Below are 21018 nucleotides of genomic sequence, written 5' to 3'. Positions count from 1 at the left end.
AGTCATGTAGGGGGATACTGGTTTTCTTGATCTTTTATTTTGCTCTATGTGACTTTTTTCTAGAATAGTATACCTCCTTTTCCAAGACCATCGTTGTGATTTTAAGCTTTCGTGGGGTGGCAAGGGCGCCTTTTCTTTTGCTAGTTTCTTACTTGACCAATCTAAAATAGAGTTCCTTTCCACTCTGATTGAATTGATTTCATTTAATATTTTTCTCCTCATCTCTTCCGGATTCAATTCATGTATTCTAATATCCACATGTTCTAAATTGATTTCATTAGACTCATAAGGATTGGCTAAATCATGATATTGTCTTTTATATATCATACAATTGCAGTAAAAAAAAAATTCTATTTCAAATTTTCATCCATCATTCAACGCAGCAATGACTTTATTATGTGCACACACTTTTTTCGAATATTCCATGTTAACTTTTTTTAAATGATGTAAACGTTTATTTGTCCAATGCAAAATCAATATTGACCAAAAGATCTAATAAACCATCTACTGTGGATGTCCAATCATACAGTACAATGCGGATTGCCGCATAAGAAAATTCAAGTTAAAAAATTCTGTTCTAAAAGAAAGTAACCCCCCGCCCCTTAAATATCTGATCTCCCCTTCCCTCCGAAGGATATGGAGTCCTGTCATGTTCATTACAACAGAGTCTATATCCATTTCTCGTTAACAACCAAAAAAATAATTTAAGGAGAGATACACCCTGTTGTTCTCATAATCCATATTCGACTAATAATCATGTTATGGCCTGGGTTCAATTGTACTTCATGGACTTAATTCACAAGTTTAAGAATAACTAATATTTTCTAGTAATAATTATTTCTAATAATAATTATATTTCTGTACTCAAAAGTGCTTTAACTAATATTTTTATATTCAATCAGCGACTAAGACTCTTGGGAGTTTTCAACTAGTAGTGTTTATTGTACTCAAAAGTGTTTTCACTAATTTTTATGGAGAGATGTACTTCATGGAATTAATTCAAAGTTTAAGAATAACTAATAGGGAGAGGTGTTTTTAAAAAAAACAACTTATTATCACTTCATAAAATTCAGCAAAAGCTCTTTTATAGTTTTGATATTGCTCTCTACCGCCCCCTGAAGGTCCAGGTCCAAGCTATTTTACGGATTGAATTCAATGGCTCAAGAATAGCTTGAAGGGAGGGTGATTTTAAAACTATAGGTGATATAAATACAATTCGCTATCTAAAGGAGACTCTAAATGTCATTAGATAAGCCGGAACTGTATAAGAAACTGTCCCCATCCATTAAACATAGAACGGAAATGTGTAGATCACAAACCTCTTGTATATTAGAGTCCTTGTTGAGATTCCTTTTATTAGACATTCTGTTACACTAAGCTCGCTTCATCTAATGAAAATAGCTTGGACGATCATTCCTTTATATGAAAATATTTGTCGGAGATACCTTACACAACGGGAGTACTGCGCACTTCTATCGATGGGATTATTTTAGGGTGAAATTACATGTGGCATGCATTTCTTAGAATTTCCTTATCGCCCGGAAACTCTGATAACACCATATGTGTAGGGCTGCGCTTTTACCAATTAAATAGTTTCAAAGAGAAGATGTACATATATTGTTCCTAGAAAATGTGAAGACTCATTTGTCTCGTTTGTTGTCATCTCATTGATTTTTATGCCTCTTTGTTGTTGTAAGACTCTCATAAAAGTTTTTAGCCGGATACGATGGACTAGGAACTCCAGTAGCACATTGGGATATGTGTGTGCTTTAAGTAAAGGGATATTTGTGTGCTTTAAGTAATAGGATCGGTGTCTGCTTAAACGGATAGAGGCCATACTACTAATATTTTTCAAAGGATTAATAATAGTAACATTATGTCTGGAAATCATAAAACTGCAGTTGTTTGCAAAACTTCCAACTTAATACACCATTGGAAACTTCAAAATTGGGAACTCTTTCAGCAGGGATACAAAATCTTAAAGTATCAATATGTACAAGTAACCAATTGATTTCTAATTAGGGTTAACCCTTGAAAATCCCAGGGTCTGGCAAGTGCTATTGTGAAAATGGCAACTCGTATAATTGATTCTAATATGCCTGCATGTAAGTTGTTCTGCTTCAAAAACTGTTATTCTGTTTTGTTAAATTTGTGGAGTTCTACAAACATAAGAATTCATAGCTCAAAATAAATATTGCTTTCATTAAATTGTAAGTTATTTTTTGGCCCTTAGAAGGCCCAGGGGGTATTTCTCCTACTCCCCCTTGTGAAAATTTTGCTTTTTTTGATTTTACTTTGTTATCTATTATAATTTCTGTTCGTTCTCGGTTTTGTTTATTTATTCACAGTGATGTATTGTAGTTCTACAATGGGAAATGATTTTACTTTGTTTTTGCTTATCTTTAGTTTATTTAGCTCTTTACTTTTCTTCGAAAAATTATTTGTATGAAAAAAGTTTTTCAAAAGTAACTTTTGTTCTCTTTTAATTGACTTTGTCTTTTTTATTGGCTGAGAAAAGAAGCTTTTAAATCTTTACGGTTTTTCAAAGAGTTCGTGGTAACGAGCTAGAAGTAACTAGTGATGCTTCTCAATAATAATCGAAGCTCTAAGAAACAGATTTTTGACAACAATCAACGAATCAAAAGTGTTGAATTTGATGCCGATTCAAAATATATAAACTTCATTAAGTTTGATTTTACCCATAATAAGTTATGATCCCGAGAAAATTTGCCTGATTTTTGAAAAGTGGGAAAACATTGGGAAAGGACCAAAAAAACATCGTGATCTTAATGAAAATTGCAAACACAAATTCAGCATATTAGAGAACCTTACCGAAGAGGTTTCAAGCTCCTATATACAAAAATGTGGAATTTTGTATTTTTTGCCAGAAGACAGATTACGGATGTAATCTGTGAACTGTGAGAATACTTGAACAGAGTTCATGTATTCTTTCTAATGTTTTTCTCAGAGTTGATTGTATCGACCCAACGTCCTAGAAGATCATGAGAGGGGTCATTTAGTAGGAAAGCAAAATTTCTTGCGCTCTATTTAAGTGACCAATAAAATTGAAGGATATCTACCCCCCCCCCGCCCCCTTTTCTCCAAAATCGTCTTAGATAGTCTTTTTGTTCAGAATAGTTTAAAAGTTAAACAACTATGTATTTGGAAATAATATTACCCCCTAGGGCCCTGGGAAAAGGACTCTAAGCTATGAAATGTATCCATTGTTTGCGTATAATATTTTTTAGTGAGGATGGACCTATCCAGAGAGAATTTCCTGGAAGGTGTATCTTACGTGGGAGGAACTCTACGGAGAATTTTCCTGTGAGGGGAGGGAGTTTTTCATGGATATCATGAATAGTGCTGGATTTACCGGGATTACTTGAAAAAACTATTAGAAATCAAATAAAAAATAAGTTTTTTTCAACGGAAAGTAAAGGGCAGCATGCAAAGTAAAATAAGAAAAATATTATTCCGCACATAAAGGGCTTCCCCCCCCTCCTCAATACCTTGCTTTTTACGCGAAAGTTTGACTGCTTGTCCCAATTAATGAGAAAACGACTCCTGAAACGCAAGGGCCGTTTAATTAGATTAAGAAGCTTTCTTAGAAGTGCCATAAAGCGCAAAGAGCATGGTATTGAAGATGGGACGATTCCCTCATATACGGAATAATTTCTGTTCATTTTGAAGTTTAGTGCTGCTCCTTACTTTCAGTTGAAAAATATTGTTATTTATTTAATCCCTATAAGAATAGAAATTTTGGCTTGTTATTTAAAGCGTGGACAAAATTGTGCAACAATTTTTAATGATGGTTGCGCTATACTGCTTTGGATTGATGGGTGAGGGGAAAAACTCAAATATATGAGTTGAAAATCTGCATGATGTTTGGGGTTCAATAGGGCTGACGGAATTCGAACCTCCACCACGTGATAACCTTGGGTATATGCACGGATTAATAAGTTATCCCCCTCCACATGCCCCAAAATTTCTTTAGACTTTTCTTAGGTATAGCAAATAAACCCTTCTGGCAACCATGAAAGTGCAGTGTGTGTTTTGATGTAGTTAAATTTCCATGTCAACATACTCTAACAAATTTTAACTTACATCATTAGCTTCTCCTGATATATTGCAGACATACAAAATTGGATGGACATAATGCGTTTTAGCCTAATTTAACATCCTAAAAACGTTCCAAAGTACTACCCTTACTTTTCCTGGAATATTGTATAGTCACCCTTTTGACAATATTGATGCAAATAGTTTACTTCGATTTAGTTTTACATTCCCCCAACTTTGCCTGAAAATTTCAGCTTGATGCTCTATTTCATTCCTGAGATATCGCAGATGTGCCATTTTGACACCCTCGATGCAGCTTAATTCTTTTGATTTTTTCCAATAGTAGTAGCAGCAACTGCAGCATTAGTAGTAGCAGTAGTAGTAGCAATTGTAGTAGTGGTAGTAGCTGTACTACTAGCAGTGATACTTGGAATAATAGTTTTAGTAACAGTAGCAGTAGTAGTGGCAATGGTAGTAGTAGCTGTAGTAGTAGCCATTGCAAGTAGTCAGAGTTGTATTTACAAATAGCCGCAGTTGCATGTTGTCACAGTCAGAGTTAAAAGTAATTGCAGTAGCAGTCACAAGTAGTCTCAATCACAAGTAGTTGCATTCACTGTGACAAGCATTCCGAGTTGTTAAAGTTGCAAGCACACTTTTTTGTAGTCTTGGTGGCAAGTATTCTGAGTCACAATTAGTCACAGTCATAAGTATTCGCAGTCGTAAGTAGTCACAAACATAAGCAGTTAAAAGTTGTCACAGTCGTAAATAATCTAAGAAATTCAGTAGTAGTAGCAGTAGCAGTAGTAGTAGCAGCAGTAATAGTAGCCTGGGTAGTAGTAGCCTGAGTGGTAGTTGTAGTAGTAGTAGTAAAATTATAAATAATAGTTGTAGCACCGTTCAGTTTAATACGCTCATCCGTTCCTGAGATATTGCTTACACGTCCTTTTTGACAACATGTATGCACATAGTGCGTTTTGATTTTTTTCAACTCACGCCCCAACATCCCAGAAAGTTTCAACTTAATGTCCTTGGCTTATCCCAGAAGCATTAAAGGTAGGCCCTTTTAACTACCATATTCAGTTAAATTCCCCCTCAACGTAACCTCAAATTTCAACTTCATATCTTTATCGGTTCCTAAGATATCATAAATATGCCCTCATGCCAAATTTGGATGGGCTTAGTATCTTTTGATTGAATCCAGTATCCCCAAAAATATGATTTAAAAGTTTCAATCTAATACTCGTAGTCGTTTCCGGGATATTGCACTTACCCCCTTTCTACATTCTGGATGTACATAGTACCTTTTGATTTAGTTTTACACCCCCTCAAACTTTCCTTGAAAAGTAAAACTTTATACAGTATTCTGTTACTAAGACATTGTAAATATGCCATTTTGATAACCTAAATGCACTTAAACCCTTTTGATATATTTCAATTGTAGTAACAGTAGCAGTAGTAATAGTAGTAGTCCCAAAAGTCTCAACTTAAGGCCGTCAGTAGTTCTTGATATATTGCTTATATATTCTTTTGACGACCAGTGTACAAATAGTGTCTTTTGATTTAGATTTATAGCAACATGAAATTTCCATGAAAGTTTCCGCTTTATGCTCTCTTCAAGTTCTAAGATATACCCTCTATACCATTTTGACAACCTGGATGCACTTGAGTGATTTTGATTAGTTTGATTGTAGTAGTAGTAGAAGCAGTAGCAAAAGTGGTAGTAGTATTTGTGGCCCTGAAAATTTTAGTTTAATAACCTGAGGCGTTGCTGAGATATTGCTGATACACTTCTATGTATGATTAAATAAAAAAAACGAGTTTTTTTAACTGAAAGTAAGGAGCGACATTAAAACTTAAAACGCACAGAAATTACTTCGTATATGAAAGAGGCTGCTTCCTCATCAACGCCCCGCTCTTTACGCTAAAGTTTGACTCTTTCTCTCAATTCTTCTTTTTAAAACAGTAAAAAACTTTAGCGTAAAGAGCGGGGCGTTGATGAGGAAGCAGCCTCTTTCATATACGAAGTAATTTCTGTGCGTTTTAAGTTTTAATGTCGCTCCTTACTTTCAGTTAAAAAAACTCGTTTTTTTTATTTAATTTCTGAACGTTTTTGAATCAATGCATGTTTTGATTTTGGCTCTCCGCAGAGGAATAATCAAAACGAAATTTGCATATTTTTTTTTGGGGGGGGGGGGCTAAATGGCTTTCTCATAATTTTGATCGAATGATTTTGAGAAAAAAAGAGCGGGGCCGAAGCCTAGTTGCCCTCCGATTTTTTGGTTAATTAAAAAGGCAACTAGAACTTTTAATTTTTTACGAATCTTTTTATTGGTAAAAGATTTACGTAACTTATAAATTAGCTTACGTAAAGAACTTTTGTATTCTCATGTTTTTATTACATATATGAGGGGATTCGCCCCATCGTCAGTACCTCGCTCTTTACACTAAAGCTTAAATTTTATCCCAATTCATTAAGAATGACCCCTGAATCACAAAAGCCGTAGAATAAATAGTTGAAATTACTAAAAATACTTTAGTGTAAAGAGCTAGGTATCATAAGGAGGTGAGCCCCTTATATGGGTAATAATTTCTGTTTGTTTTAAGTTTTATTGCTGTTCCTTACTTCCAGCTGAAAAAGCTTTTTCACATTTATTTTTTAATTTTTTTTTAAAATAATGCTAGTAAATCCTGATCTCCCTTCATGGAAGTTTTCTTCTCCCATGACAAATTCTCGATGGAAACTTCCCCCAGCATATCCCCCTCTTCTCAACCCCTCCCCCCGACCAAAAAAATCCTCCTGAAAACGCCTGTATACTTCCCAATAGCCAATACTATATGTAAGCACAGGTCAAAGTTTGTAACTTGTTGCCCCTCCCACGGGGACTGTGGGGGAGTAAGTCGTCCCCAAAGACATACTTATAAGGTTTTTCGACTACGCTGAATAAAATGGCTATCTCAGAATTTTGATCCGTTGACTTTGGGAAAATAATTAGCGTGGGAGGGGGCCTAGGTGCCCTCCAATTTTTTTGGTCACTTAAAAAGGGCACTAGAACTTTTCATTTCCGTTAGAATGAGCCCTCTTGCAACATTCTAGGACAACTGGGTCGATACGATCACCCCTGGGAAAAAAAAAACAAAAAAAAAAAAAAACAAAAAAACAAAAAAACAAATAAACACGCATCCGTGATCTGCCTTCTGGCAAAAAATGCAAAATTCCACATTTTTGTAGATAGGAGCTCGAAACTTCTACAATAGGGTTCTCTGATACGCTGAATCTGATGGTGTGATTTTCGTTAAGATTCTATGACTTTTAGGGGGTGTTTCCCCCTATTTTCTAAAATAACGCAAATTTTCTCAGGCTCGTAACTTTTGATGGGTAAGACTAAACTTGATGAAACTTATATATTTAAAACCAGCATTAAAATGCGATTCTTTTGATATAGCTATTGGTATCAAAATTCCATTTTTTAGAGTTTTGGTTACTATTGAGCCGGGTCGCTCCTTACTACAGTTCGTTACCACGAACTGTTTGATACATACTGTTGATACACTTGCATGATACAATTGTACCATACATGATATTGCTGATACACTTGTATGATACAATTGTATAATAGATAACTTGTATGTACATACTATATTTTAATTTACCGTCAGGATACCCTGATGGCTTCAACTTAATATTAAATAAAAAAAAAAGTTTTTTTTTCAACTGAAAGTAAGGAGCGACATTAAAACTTAAAACGAACAGAAATTATTTCGTATATGAAAGGGGTTGTCCCCTCCTCAACACCCCACTCTTTACGCAAAAGTTTGGCTCTTTCTCATAACTCTACTTTTTAAAACAATAAAAACTTCAGCGTAAAGAGCGGGGCGTTGAGGAGGGAACAACCCCTTTTATTTACGGAATAATTTCTGCTCGTTTTAAGTTTTGATGTCGCTCCTTACTTTCAGTGTAAACACTTATTTTTTTTTGTATTTCTGAAAATTTTGAATTAAAGCATGTTTCGATTTTGGCTAACCGCACATGAATAATTAAAACGAATTTTGTATATTAATTTTGTTTTGGCTACATGGCTTTCTCATAGTTGTGATCGGATGATTTTGATACGAAAAGGGGTGGGGGAGGAGGCCCAGTTACCCTCCAATTTTTGGTTACTTGAAAAGGCAACTAGAACTTTTTATTTTTTTACAAACATTTTTATTAGTAATAAATATATGTAATTTACGAATTAACTTACGTATCGAACTTCTATATTTGTATATATGTGTTACGTATATGAGGGACTTTGCCTCCTCGTCAGTACCTCGCTATTTACACTAAAGCTTGAATTTTGTCCCAATTCTTTAAGAATAACCCCTGAATCACAAAGGCCGTAGAATAAATAGTTGAAATTACTAAAAATACTTTAGCGTAAAGAGCGGGGCATTGAGGAGGAGACTAACCCCCTTACATACGTAATAATTTCTGTTCGTTTTAAGTTTTAATGCTGCTCCTTACTTCCAGTTGAATTAACTTTATTTTTACTTGTTTTCTCATTGTTTTTTTAAATAATGCTAGAATGGTCACTTAAAAAGGATATTAGAACTTTTAATTTTCGTTAGAATGAGCCCTCTCATGAAATTTTAGGACACCACTGGGTCGATATGATCAACCCTGGAAAAAACAAAAAAAAACAAAAAGACAAACAGAAAAACAACTAGACCTACTTTGCCTGAGCACCGTGAAGTCTTGCGGCAACTTCACTCCGGCTTCGCCGAATAGAGTGTTGCGAGAGCAGCACTTTGGTTTTGCTTCTTTGCTATCTGTTAAACGCTGAAGTTGTCAGCCTATCGAAGCTTTTTAAACGTTATGTTCAAAGAAGAACACAGTCAGTAATCACATGATAAAGGCTATTCCTCAGCGTTGAAAGAACAACAATAACAAAAGAATATCGAAAGAAGGGACTAAATTGACTTTTCAGCCAGTTGAACTTTATCCTTTTCAATCGTAGACATCGTGACGGATGAAAGCTTAGAACAATATCTTACATAATCCAGTTGGTAGTATAAAGCTATCTGTAACTTTTCAGGATCAAAACACCATAAATGACACTATTAATTATGAAGAAACTAGTATGACATATTTTTTATCAGCTCATCACGAGCTATCGATAATACCGAAAGAAGGGACTAAATTGAATTTGCAGCCAGTTGAACGTTATCCTTATCAATCGTAGACATCATGACGGATGAAAACTTGAAACAGTATCTTATCTGATCCAGTTGGTATTATAAAGCTATCCGTAACTTTTCAGGATCAAAATACCATAGATGACACTCTATTAATTATTACGAAACTACCTCGTTGTTTTACGTTATCGTTTGTACCCGTTGCGTAAACACTTAATTCTAGGTTACAGTGAGTATGGGCAGGCTACACCAACTAGCAAAAGTTACAAACCACTCTTCACTGAAGATGATTGTAGCCTAACAGACGATTATTGCTTACAAGTCCCCTGCATGTCTTACCAGTGGGACCAAATTGGTCTTACCATCAAATACACCGGAAACAAATAATAGGTACACCAACTAGCCAAAGTTGCAAACCCCTTATTGCCGAAGATGATTATGGTCTAACAACAATTATTGCTTACAAGTCCCCTGCATGTCTTACCACTGGAACCAAATTGGTCTTACCATCAAATACACCTGAAACAAATAACAGGTACACCAACTAGCCAAAGTTGCAAACCCCCTATTGCCGAAGATGATTATGGTCTAACAGCCAACTGTTGCTTACAAGTCCTCTACTTGTCTCACAATTGGTATCGGCCTATTTTTGGTTTCAGTGTGTACCCTACTACTGAATTTGTAAACCCCTTGAAACTTTCAAACTAGTATATCTCATGAAGAAATTTTTGTACCAAAAAATGGATGACATATACTTTGATCAGCTCATCAAGAGCTATCGATTGACGTTGAAAAATAATTCTATCTGTCTTAGTTCAAAAGTGGATTTTTTTTGCCGTAGGCCAACTTTTTAACGTCACCACTTAGAAAGGAGCAAAGGATAAACTGCAATTTCTTTAGCAATGACAGAACTTTTAAAGTTTAAGAGGCACATCTGATAGCATTTCTCTACCTCAATCCCAAGTCCGAAAAAACAAATGATAAACCCAGCCGAAATCACGGCAGCACTTTCGGACCCGTGGGAAAATGCCGCTTTTTTGCTTCTGTAAATTTTTCTATTTATCATTCAAAGAAGATATATTGGCTGTGGGGCCGGGTAACTGCCGCATATATTTAACACTTATAGATTTTAGTCCATCTTCAATTTGAAAGTGGTGCCTGCCTGCTTCAGTGCTAGAACGGAGCTTTCCACTCGAAAGCAGAAACATGGTTTGATGAAACGAAAGCTTGGCTGAACAACTTCAGATACTCCTCTCTGACATAGGCTATGTAAATCCCCTTCACTTCGCACACCATAGGCTCTGGCTCGTGGACAAGCAAAAACCATCCTTTTTGGCCCCAGGCAAGAGTTCTGCGGAGCTTTCCAAAATGTAATGGTATATTCATCAATCTGGCCTGAGGTCCACACTTTTCGTAAAAACCGCACAGGTTAGACCCTTACCAGTTTCCAGGAATAAGGTGAGATCGGCGACATAGAAAAAAAAAGAAAAACAAAAAAACGGGACAAAACCAAAGTGTTACTCTCGCAACACAAATACAACACGCATCCGTCTTCTGGCAAAAAAAATATAAAACTCCACATTTTTGTAGATAGGATCTTGTAACTTCTACAGTAGGTTTCTCTGATACGCTGAATCTGATGGTGTGATTTTTGTTAAGATTCTATGACTTTTAGGGGGGTGTCTATTTTCTAAAATTAGGCAAATTTTCTTAGGCTTGTGACTTTCGATGAGCAAGGCTAAACTTGATGAAACCTATATATTTAAAACCAACATAAAAATAAAATTATTTTGATGTAACTATTAGTATCAAAATTCTGTTTTTTAGAGTTTTGGCTACTATTGAGCCGGGCCGCTCTTTACTACAGTTCGTTACCACGAACTTTTTGACTGTAAGTCTTAGTAGTAGTTGCATTTGAGGTATTATTTTGTATTTTGTATTTTGTATTATGTTGTAGTGTTAGTAGTACTAGTAATAGTAGTAGCACTAGTTGCAGTAGCTGAAGCAGTAGTAGTGTGCACATATTGTCTTTTGGTCAATGGATTACCTCTCTTATCAGTCCCTTAAAGATCAGAAGTATTACCCAAAGTTTACTGAGATACGGCTGTGAGGGCTGAAATACGGCTTAAATTTTATCTGAAGTCTGTAGGGTAATATGTGGCATGAGGGCTGCTGGCCCTCCAATTTCTTTGGGCTCCTGAAAAGGCACATGAACTTTATTTGCAATCGAGTGAGTTCCGTCCAAAAAAAAGAGGGGTAGGAAGGTTCTAGAACTAGTGGAATATCACAAAAGTATTTAGAAATAAAGTTTCAAGACACGAAAATACTACCAGTTCTGTTTTTGAACGATAATTGGAATACCATCTGTGAGAAAATATTATATCAAATTACTGAATTTGAGAAAATTCATGGTTCACCCCTGTACGTTAAATAGGTTGAGATTAAAAGTACCTGCGAAGTACTGAAGCAATTTATTGTTAAATTGAGTTTTATGATATTAGGTTGTTGCTACCCAACTTTTGAATAAACTTTTTTCTTATAGTTACTGTTAGCCAGATTATTGATCAAGTAAAACAGGGGATGGTGAAGGTTATTGAATTCGCAACTGAACGAGGATCAAGGTAAGTAGGCTTTGTTAGCTTAGTACTGCTTCTAAAAAAAGATTAAACTAAAAATAAAGTTTGATGAAACTTTAGAAGAATTGATAATTATATGTAGTCATGTACAAAATTGAGATATAATACTTACAGTTGATAGAATTGCTTCTTCAAGATTCAATGATTAGGTTTTCTCTAGCGAACTAGCCATCTGTGTGTTTCTACATACAGAACCGTTCCTAGGGTTGATAGTGCCAGGAGCAAAATTAATTACGGCATTCCCGTCTCAAATATAAGTAAAAATAGCCAGATCAAAGGGAAAAATATGATCAAAGCGGGGATCCCCCGGCCATGAGCACCCTCCACAATTCAAAGCACCTGGGGTGGCCTGCCCCAGTTGACCCCGCCTTGAACGGCTCTGTCTAGATCAGTGGTTCCCAACCAATTTTCGAACATGACCCACCTAGGCATTTCCAAAATCCTCATGTCCTCTCGGGATTTTAATATTTAGTCATTGAAAAATATTACCAAGCTTCCTATCTTGACGAAAGCTTAAAAGGCCACAGTGGTGCCAATAAGGGGTTCAGGGGGCACGCGCCCTGGATTTGGAAAAGACCTCTTTGCTTCTATTTAATAGCTATTTTGTATTTTAGCTATGTGCTATATTGAACTAGCGTGACTGCTTGTTCGGTCGCTTGTATCGTCCCCCCCCCGTGTTTTTGTTTTTCCGAGCCATTAAATAGTTGGCTGCTGTTACTTCTCTTACTGCTACTTTTGATGTCACTTTTCAATCACATTGTATTGAAATGTTGCTTCTGTCCTCATCCTGGAGAATCCTAAATATACGGATAGTAGGCAACCTTGTTTTGAAATGTGTAAAACAATTCCTCTTCGGAGTCTTACCCGCTGTCATGATCACTGACTAGCGTTCAGTCAAAACTATATGTCAGCTCGTCAGTTTGTTTTCTTGCTGTGGTGAGCCCATAATAAAATAATGAGTGAAAAGTGATTTTTTTTTTCGGTTAAGTCCGGAAGAAAAGTGAAGAAATTTCAGTGCAAGGAACTGGCAATAATATCAATGCTCAAGGTGCTGGACTACGGGACATGCTTTTCCCTACATGTAACAATCTTTCAGAAATAAGCAGAACAATGAATGATCCAGGTCAACATGAAACAGGGGTCTACAATCCCAAAACCGTTGGAGGTTCCAGTTGGAGTTGAGGATCTCTCTCAGGTATCTGCGATAGGTCACGACCAACCTGCTCAACATATTCTTGAGAGATATCCAGCTTCCACTTCTAACGGAACGAAATTTAGTGAGCTTTACTTTAAGACTTACATAAGAATTGAATACTCATAAAAACTTAGATTATGTGTTTGTTTTGCTTGCTGCCATCTATCTAGTGGGGTTCTAAGGGCAAAGGAAACTGCTGGAAAAAGGACTTTTATCGAGACAGAATTTTGTAAGTGGAAATACAGTTCTGGTCTATTGAAACAACATGATTGTAGTAAAAGACATAGGAATTGTGTTTCAGCATAGGTGGAATTTATGATAATTAGTACTGATACTTCAAGATGTGAAGCGATTGGCTTAAGTTGGTCAAGATGTCAAAAGTTAAAGAAAATACATATCAGGTGAATAATATTTTTGGTGCTATTTGCTTTCTTGGCTGCCAGGGTCTTCCTTCTAGGGGTTCAGACGAATCAGAAACATCCACAAACCGAAGTAATTTTGTTGAACTGACGAAGGAAATATTTATAGGTATCTAAAGAAAGACATGCTGAAGGTCAAGTTGCAGGGAAAGTCCGGTCACTATTGCAGTCATCAGTACCAAAACGATGCAGTTACACTGATGGGAAATGCCTTGCGGCAAAATATTATTTCAGAAGCAAAATCAGCTAATTACTACACTTTTCTTGTTGACGAGACCAAAGATGTTTCTAAAAGAGAACAGTTAGTGATCCTACCCAGGTACATATCAAATGGAAAAGCAGGGGAGTGACTAATCGACTGATATTACATGGAAATATTAGATGCCGAAAGCTTATCCACCTCAATTTGTGAAACTATAACTTTTGTAGAATTGATGTTTTTGTTGCCCAATATTATTACGGTGTAATTGTTATGTGTTGGGAATCTAACAGAGACCAAGCAAAGCTTAAGGAGAAGGTGCTTCATACAGTTTTTTTTACACTGCCACGCCCACATATTACACTTGGTTTTGACTGATTGCCTGAAAAGGATCAACGAACTTTTGGAATTTTTCTTTGTGGTGCAAAGAACTTACATACTTATATCATATAGCATCATTTGACAATAATTATTTGTGTTACTCCTGTGTATTAGTGAGCAAAAACTCTTGGAGCTTGAGCAGACAGTCCGAACTCACTGGAAACGCATGCCACTCTATTTTTCAAGGCGAAGGCCAGATATGATTGTATTGTTGCTAGGCTAGCCGAAATATAAGAGAGGTAGCGTGTCTAGCAAAACGACTACTGAATCAAGAACTCAAAGATTCTTTGAAATTCAGAAACTGGTAAACACAACATCAGGTAGCAGTTTCACCAGACTCTGTTAAATTTCTGTTCTTCAAGATGATAAGCCGTTTCACGAGCCAGATGACATTTTATCAACCTTCTGCCCTTCTCATTCCTTTGGCTAATCCTGAAAGCTGTGGGCCTACCCGCAAAGATAGTCAGCCTATTCAAAGAACTTTACAGCAACACAGAAAGTGCCGTCCTGGTTAACAGGAAGCTTTCTTCTTCCTTCCTGATACAAAATGGAGTACGGCGAGGATGCGCTGCTGCACCTGAGCTGTTTAACTGCGTCATCGACCACATCCTGAAAGAGACGCACCATGCCCACCCTTTCGGCACCAGTTATGCCGTGAGGAATCTGTCCGATGTTGCCTTCGCGGACGATGTAGCTGTCCTTAGTGACAATCTCGACCAACTTAAGTCTATACTCGAGACGCTTTCCTCCACAGCCTCCAGAGTTGGGCTGCAAATCAACTGGAAGAAAACGAAGATCGTGCCATTAGAAAAGACCGCATCAGCACCATTCTCGACTGTTGAGATTAACGGCCAAGCTGTCGATGTGGTAAGGCAGTTCACATATCTCGGATCAATTATATCCTCAAGTGGCACACTTGACGCCGAAATCTCAGCCAGATTAGTCAAGGCAAGCTCTGTGTTTGGACGACTCCTGGGGGCAGTCTTCCACAAACCGCAAATTAGCTGCCATACCAAAGCCCGAATTTCAAGCGTCACAGTCTCAAGCATCATGCTGTACGACAGACATGAACAGCTAAGAAGGGCTAGACCCTGTTCAGGCTAGACCCTGCGTCGATTACAAGGCTTCAAATGGTATGACAAGATCCGCAATACCGAGATTCTGAAGACCTTCAAGCTGGCGAATATCTCTACCCAAGTAGAAGCCTGCTCTATAAGGTGGTATGTCCACCTTCTCCGTCTCCCGCTAAGCACCCCCGCAAGGATGATCTTGGCCTTCAATTTCTCGGAAAATGGCTGGAAACGCCCTCGAGGAAGGCCACTTACTAGATAGGCTGATGTAATAAACCAACGCCTGCTCAATCGCAACATCAACCCAAATGAGGCCCCATCCTTATCCCTGGACAGGGCTACTTGGAAAAGACTGACGGTGTTGCCAACCAGTCCCCTCTGCGCTTGCGGCCTTACTGAGCAAGAGTGTTAAGTCAAAGTAAGTCAAGTTCTACCCTTCAAGTTATGATTTTCTCGAATTAATAAAAGTTCAGAGAGTAATGTGTCAACATCAAGCTATTCTTGGTGTTGATGACTATGCCCTGGAATCTCAACTCTCCTTTGCAATGTTGTATCTTTCAAAACATGAGGCTTTCAAAATGAACTTACTCCGAGCTATAGAAATCTTATCCAACCTCACAATTGTCTATTCTACTAAAATTGTGCTAAAACTAATGAAGCTAGATGCTACTTTACCTCTGAACAATGCCAGTAATGAACGATTTTTCTCGGCACTAGGGAATAGAAAGGATTATCTGTGATTGACAATGTGAAATTCCAGACTCAATAATCGTATGATCATGGCTGTTGAAAAAGGGGAGACACTGGTTTTGAATATGTTAGTCAAAGATTTATCCAAACAGCAGAGTTGCCGCTACCCCCGTTTTAAGTATGTTTGCTCATCTTGTTAATTTGTTGGTATCTTCATTAAAAAATGAAAACAAAACCCTTGTGTCCCCCTTACATTTCAGTGAATTGACGCCACTAGAAGGCCACAAATAGCTGTTGAAGCTGTTGAATAGCACTAGAAGCTGTTGGATGGCGCTTCGCGCCACCCCAACACCTAGTTGGTGGGGCACTTCGCGCCCCCCAAGCCCCCCCGCGCGCGTAAGTCGTTACGCGCCATATTAGTTAAGCGCCATTGTAGTTGTGTCCCTTTGTCCCACCTGTGAATATATATATATATATATATATATATATATATATATATATATATATATATATATATATATATATATATATATATATATATATGTTTATAACTACGTAAAACATGCGAATATACAACATTCTTCGCTGTCCCATTGTCTATGCATTTAAATAGATTGTCAGGTTTACTGACTCTTGAACATGCAACATATAATTGTCCATGGGAAAAACAATCCGTATTCAGATCTATACCTCATTATTCTAATGATGTGTCCCTGTGTCCCGGTCGTCATTTATATTCCCTGTGTCCCGGTCGTGATTTGTGTCCGGGTGTCCCAGTCTGTAATTTCTCTTTGAGGTTCCCGGTCGTCATTTATATTCCCTGTGTCCCGGTCGTCATTTGTGTCCCGGTATGTAATTTCATCAGTTGACAAACATGACGTCAGTCGACAAACAACTTCATGACGCATACAGCTCAATCCTTAAAATGACGTCAGTCGACAAACATGACGTCAGTCGACACACAAACATGACGCCACTCGACACACACACACAGACAACTTATTTTTATATATATAGATATAATATCATTTGAATATTATCATGTGTCTTTTTTGCTCTTTAAATGCATTTGAATGTGATTTATCCCCCCTTTTCAGGGTAAAGTACAACTTTTAATGGATCAACTATGGAAACTATCATTTTTCATCAAAATCGACGTTTTCGCAATAGAAGAACTACCCCCCCCCCCCCCCTCCCAGAGCACCCATATTGCTCTGTTAACCCTAAAATTTCCCTTTCAGTGGGATATTAAATAAAAATAAACTAATTTTTTTTAGCTGAAAGTAAGGAGCGACATTAAAACTTAAAACGAACAGAAATTACTCCGTATATGAAATGGGTTGTCCCCTCCGCAATCCCTCGCTCTTTACGCTAATGCTTTTAATTGTTTTAAAAAGTAGAATTATGGCAAAGAGTCAAATTTTAGTGTAAAGAGCGAAGGATTGCGGAGGGGACAACCCGTTTCATATACGGAGTAATTTCTGTTCTTTTTAAGTTTTAATATCGCTCCTTACTTTCAGCTAAAAAATTAGTTCTTTTTATTTAATTTCTGAACGTTTTCGAATTAATGCATGTTTGGTTTTGGCTCTCCGCACATAAATTATTAAAATGAAATTTGTATATGAATATTTTTTTGGGTAAATGGCTTTCTCATAGTTTTGATCAGACGATTTTGAGAAATAAGGGGCGGAGAAGGAGGTCTAGTTGCCCTCCAATTTTTCGGTTACTTAAAAAGGCAACTAGAACTTTTAATTTTTAACGAATGTTTTTATTAGTAAAAAAATATACGTAAGTTAAGAATTAACTTACGTAACAAACTTTCATAATCTTATATTTTTGTTATGTATACGAGGGAGTTTGTACCCTCGTTAATACCTCGCTCTTTACACTAAATCGTAAGTTTTGTCCCAATTCTTTAAGAATGACCCCTGAATCAGAAAGGCCGTAGAATAAATAGTTGAAATTACTAAAAATACTTTAGCATAAAGAGCAAGGTATTTATCTCCTCCTAAATACCCCGCTGTTTATGCTAAAGTATTTTTAGAACCCCTCATATGCGTAATAATCTCTATTCGTTTTAAGTTTCAATGCTACTCCTTCCTTTCATTTGAAAAAAACGTTTTCATATTTATTTTTCATTGTTTTCTTATAGTAATGTTAGAAAATCCTGCGCCCTTTTCATTGAATTTTTCTTCCCTCATGACAGATTCCTCCAAGGAAAGATCCTCCAACGTAGCCCCCTCCTCTCAGCCCCACCCCCCAAAAAAATAAAATCCCCCCTGAAAACGTCTATACACTTCCCAATAACCATTACTATATGTAAACAGTAGTCAAAGTTTGTAATGTGCAGTCCCTCCCACAATTTTTTTGGTCACTTAAAAAGGGCACTAGAACTTTTCATTTCCGTTAGAATGAGCCCTCTTGCGACATTCTAGGACCACTTGGTCGATACGATGACCCCTGGAAAAAAAAATAAACACGCACCCGTGATTTGTATTTGATCTGGCAAAAAATACAAAATTCCACATTTTTGTAGATAGGAGCTTGAAACTTCTACAGTAGGGTTCTCTGATACGCTGAATCTGATCGTGTCATTTAAATTAAATAAAACGTACTTTTGAGGCTTCAGTCTTCTTCCCCCCATCCACTACAATACTACAGATTAAAGTTAATCTGTATTTTCCGATATACGTGCTTTTTGCATTTATTTAGTTACTAAATATAAAAATACTTTGTATCTGCTGTTTCGAAGGTTTTGCCCCCCCCCCCCGAAAAAAAATCTGCTTACGTGCCTGTACTGATCCCTAAATGCAGGCCCCACTGTCATTTGGTAGCTGAAACATCAACTTTTGAGGCTGTCTTTAACCATTCGAAATTCAATTCAAGTCGAAGCAGAATTTCCCTAATATTATTTGCCTGAAACATTGAGTGACAGGGTAGGGGGAAGACAACCTATTGAACCGTTTAACCCATCTTGTCAATAACATAAATTATAAAACTCTCCTAGTTTGACGAGCGTATCGGTGATTCCTCATCTGTTAAAACAGTTCGTCTAGAGTTTGAAAGATGGCTTTTGATACATGTAAGACCCTTTTTTGCTTCCTTGTTTGTGTTGGGGCTTCACGAATTTAATTGCCACCAATATAGAGGAAATTGAATAGGAGAGAGTTGGGCGAACATAAAATAAATCTATTTTTAATGGAACCCTTGATGTGGTGTTTTGCTATTCTCTAGCACAATACATACGCTCATACCTTTATGGAGCTCTTCCTTTCTTTTTGGCATTATTTGTCAAGGTGAAAAGGAAAAACTCGTTGGCATATGGCTCATTCTGATATCTTGAAAGATGAATACTTAGGAATGGGTACTGAAATTTGGCTTCGTTGAGCATAGCAACTTCACTAGGAACCGTACAACGCTCTTTAATATCATATTAGCGTCTAAACAAAACTTTATTAATGATTGCTACATGAGATCCTCTTGACTAACAATATTTTTGATGAACTATATCGATCGTTTATGTAATATCGTTGCAACTCAAATTACAAACAGGAAAAAGCCTATGGCTTTTTCTTATTTAGAACAGTAAGAGATGATCTTCTGAGAATAAGGCATCAAACTAAGCCCAAGGCATCAAACTAAGGCATCAAACTTTGTGCCTTTTTTTTTCTTTACTAGGTTTCAGCAATCTCTACAGCTATGATACTAATGGAACTTACACCATCACCATTTATAATTAACCAGACTGATTTCTTATATCATTTTTTAGTGTACTAACGAACTTATTATCATGTTTTTTCATATATCACAAGACTCCGATTGTACAATGGTAAGCATACCCACTAGTCACACAAGAGAAGGGGGCTCGATTTCCCGTCGGGGAGAACACTTAATATATCGAATTTAAAGTAATATCTGTTAAATTCAAAAAAGAAACTCGTTTTAGTTACTTCCTAGCTAAAATAATGAAGATCAAACAGTTCGTGGTAACGAACTGTAGTAAGGAGCGACCCGGCTCAATAGTAACCAAAACTCTAAAAAATGGAATTTTGATACCAATAGCTACATCAACAGAATCGCATTTTAATGCTGATTTTAAATATATAAGTTTCATCAAGTTTAGTCTCACCCATCAAAAGTTACGAGCCTGAGAAAATTTGCGTTATTTCAGAAAATAGGGGGAAACACCCCCTAAAAGTCATAGAATCTTAACGAAAATCACACCATCAGATTCAGCGTATCAGAGAACCCTACTGTAGAAGTTTCAAACTCCTATCTACAAAAATGTGGAATTTTGTATTTTTTGCCAGACGACATATCACAGATGCGTGTTTATTTGTTTGTTTGTTTTTTTTCCCCAGGGGTGATCGTATCGACTCGGTTGTCCTAGAATGTTGCGAGAGGACTCATTCTAACGGAAATGAAAAGTTCTAGTGCCCGTTTTAAGTGACCAAAAAAATTGGAGGGCACCTAGGCAACTTCACACGCTTATTATTTTCCCAAAGTCAACGGATCAAAATTCTGAGATAGCCATTTTATTCAGCATAGTCGAAAAACCTTATAACTATGTCTTTTGGGACGACGTACTCCCCCAGAGTCCCCGTGGGAGGGGCTACAAGTTACAAATTTTGACCAGTGCTTACATATAGTAATGGTTATTGGGAAGTGTACAAGCGTTTTCAGGAGGATTTGTTGGTTGGGGGAGGGGTTGAGAAGAGGGGGATATGCTGGGGGAACTTTCCATCGAGGAATTTGTCATGGGGGAAGAAAATTTCCATGAAGGGAGCGCAGGATTTACTAGCATCACTTAAAAAAAATGATAAAATAAATATGAAAAAGTTTTTTTCAGCTGGAAGAAAGGAGCAGCATTAAAACTTAAAACTAACAGAAATTATTACCCATATGAGAGGCTCACCTCCTCCTAATACCTCCCTCTTTATGCTAAAGTGTTTTTAGTAAATTCCACTATTTAATCTACGGCTTTTTTGATTCAGGGGTCATTCTTAATGAATTGGGACAAAACTTAAGCTTTAGTGTAAAGAGCGAGGTACTGACGAGGGGGTGAACCCCCTCATATATGTAATAAAAACATGAGACACAAAAGTTCTTTACGTAAGCTAATTTATAAGTTACGTATATCTTTTACTAATAACAAGAATCGTAAAAAATTAAAAGTTCTAGTTGCCTTTTTAATTAACCG

The 21018-nt window shown here is 36.9% G+C and overlaps 1 protein-coding gene across 1 annotated transcript in view; it reads left to right on the top strand.

The window, feature by feature from the left end:
- LOC136030836 (kynurenine formamidase-like) overlaps positions 1–21018 on the top strand; it is a 53052-nt gene that overhangs the window by 19374 nt on the left and 12660 nt on the right. Inside the window, exon 3 of the mRNA XM_065709883.1 lies at positions 11771–11849. Within this exon, the coding sequence (XP_065565955.1) occupies positions 11771–11849 (79 nt within the window). The remainder of the gene's footprint in view (positions 1–11770; positions 11850–21018) is intronic.

This window comes from Artemia franciscana, chromosome 9 (genome assembly GCF_032884065.1).
Source record: "Artemia franciscana chromosome 9, ASM3288406v1, whole genome shotgun sequence".
NCBI classification, from domain to species: Eukaryota; Metazoa; Arthropoda; class Branchiopoda; order Anostraca; family Artemiidae; genus Artemia; species Artemia franciscana.
The sequence above is the reverse complement of the archived record's forward strand: the minus strand, read 5'-3'. Positions and strand labels throughout refer to the sequence as shown.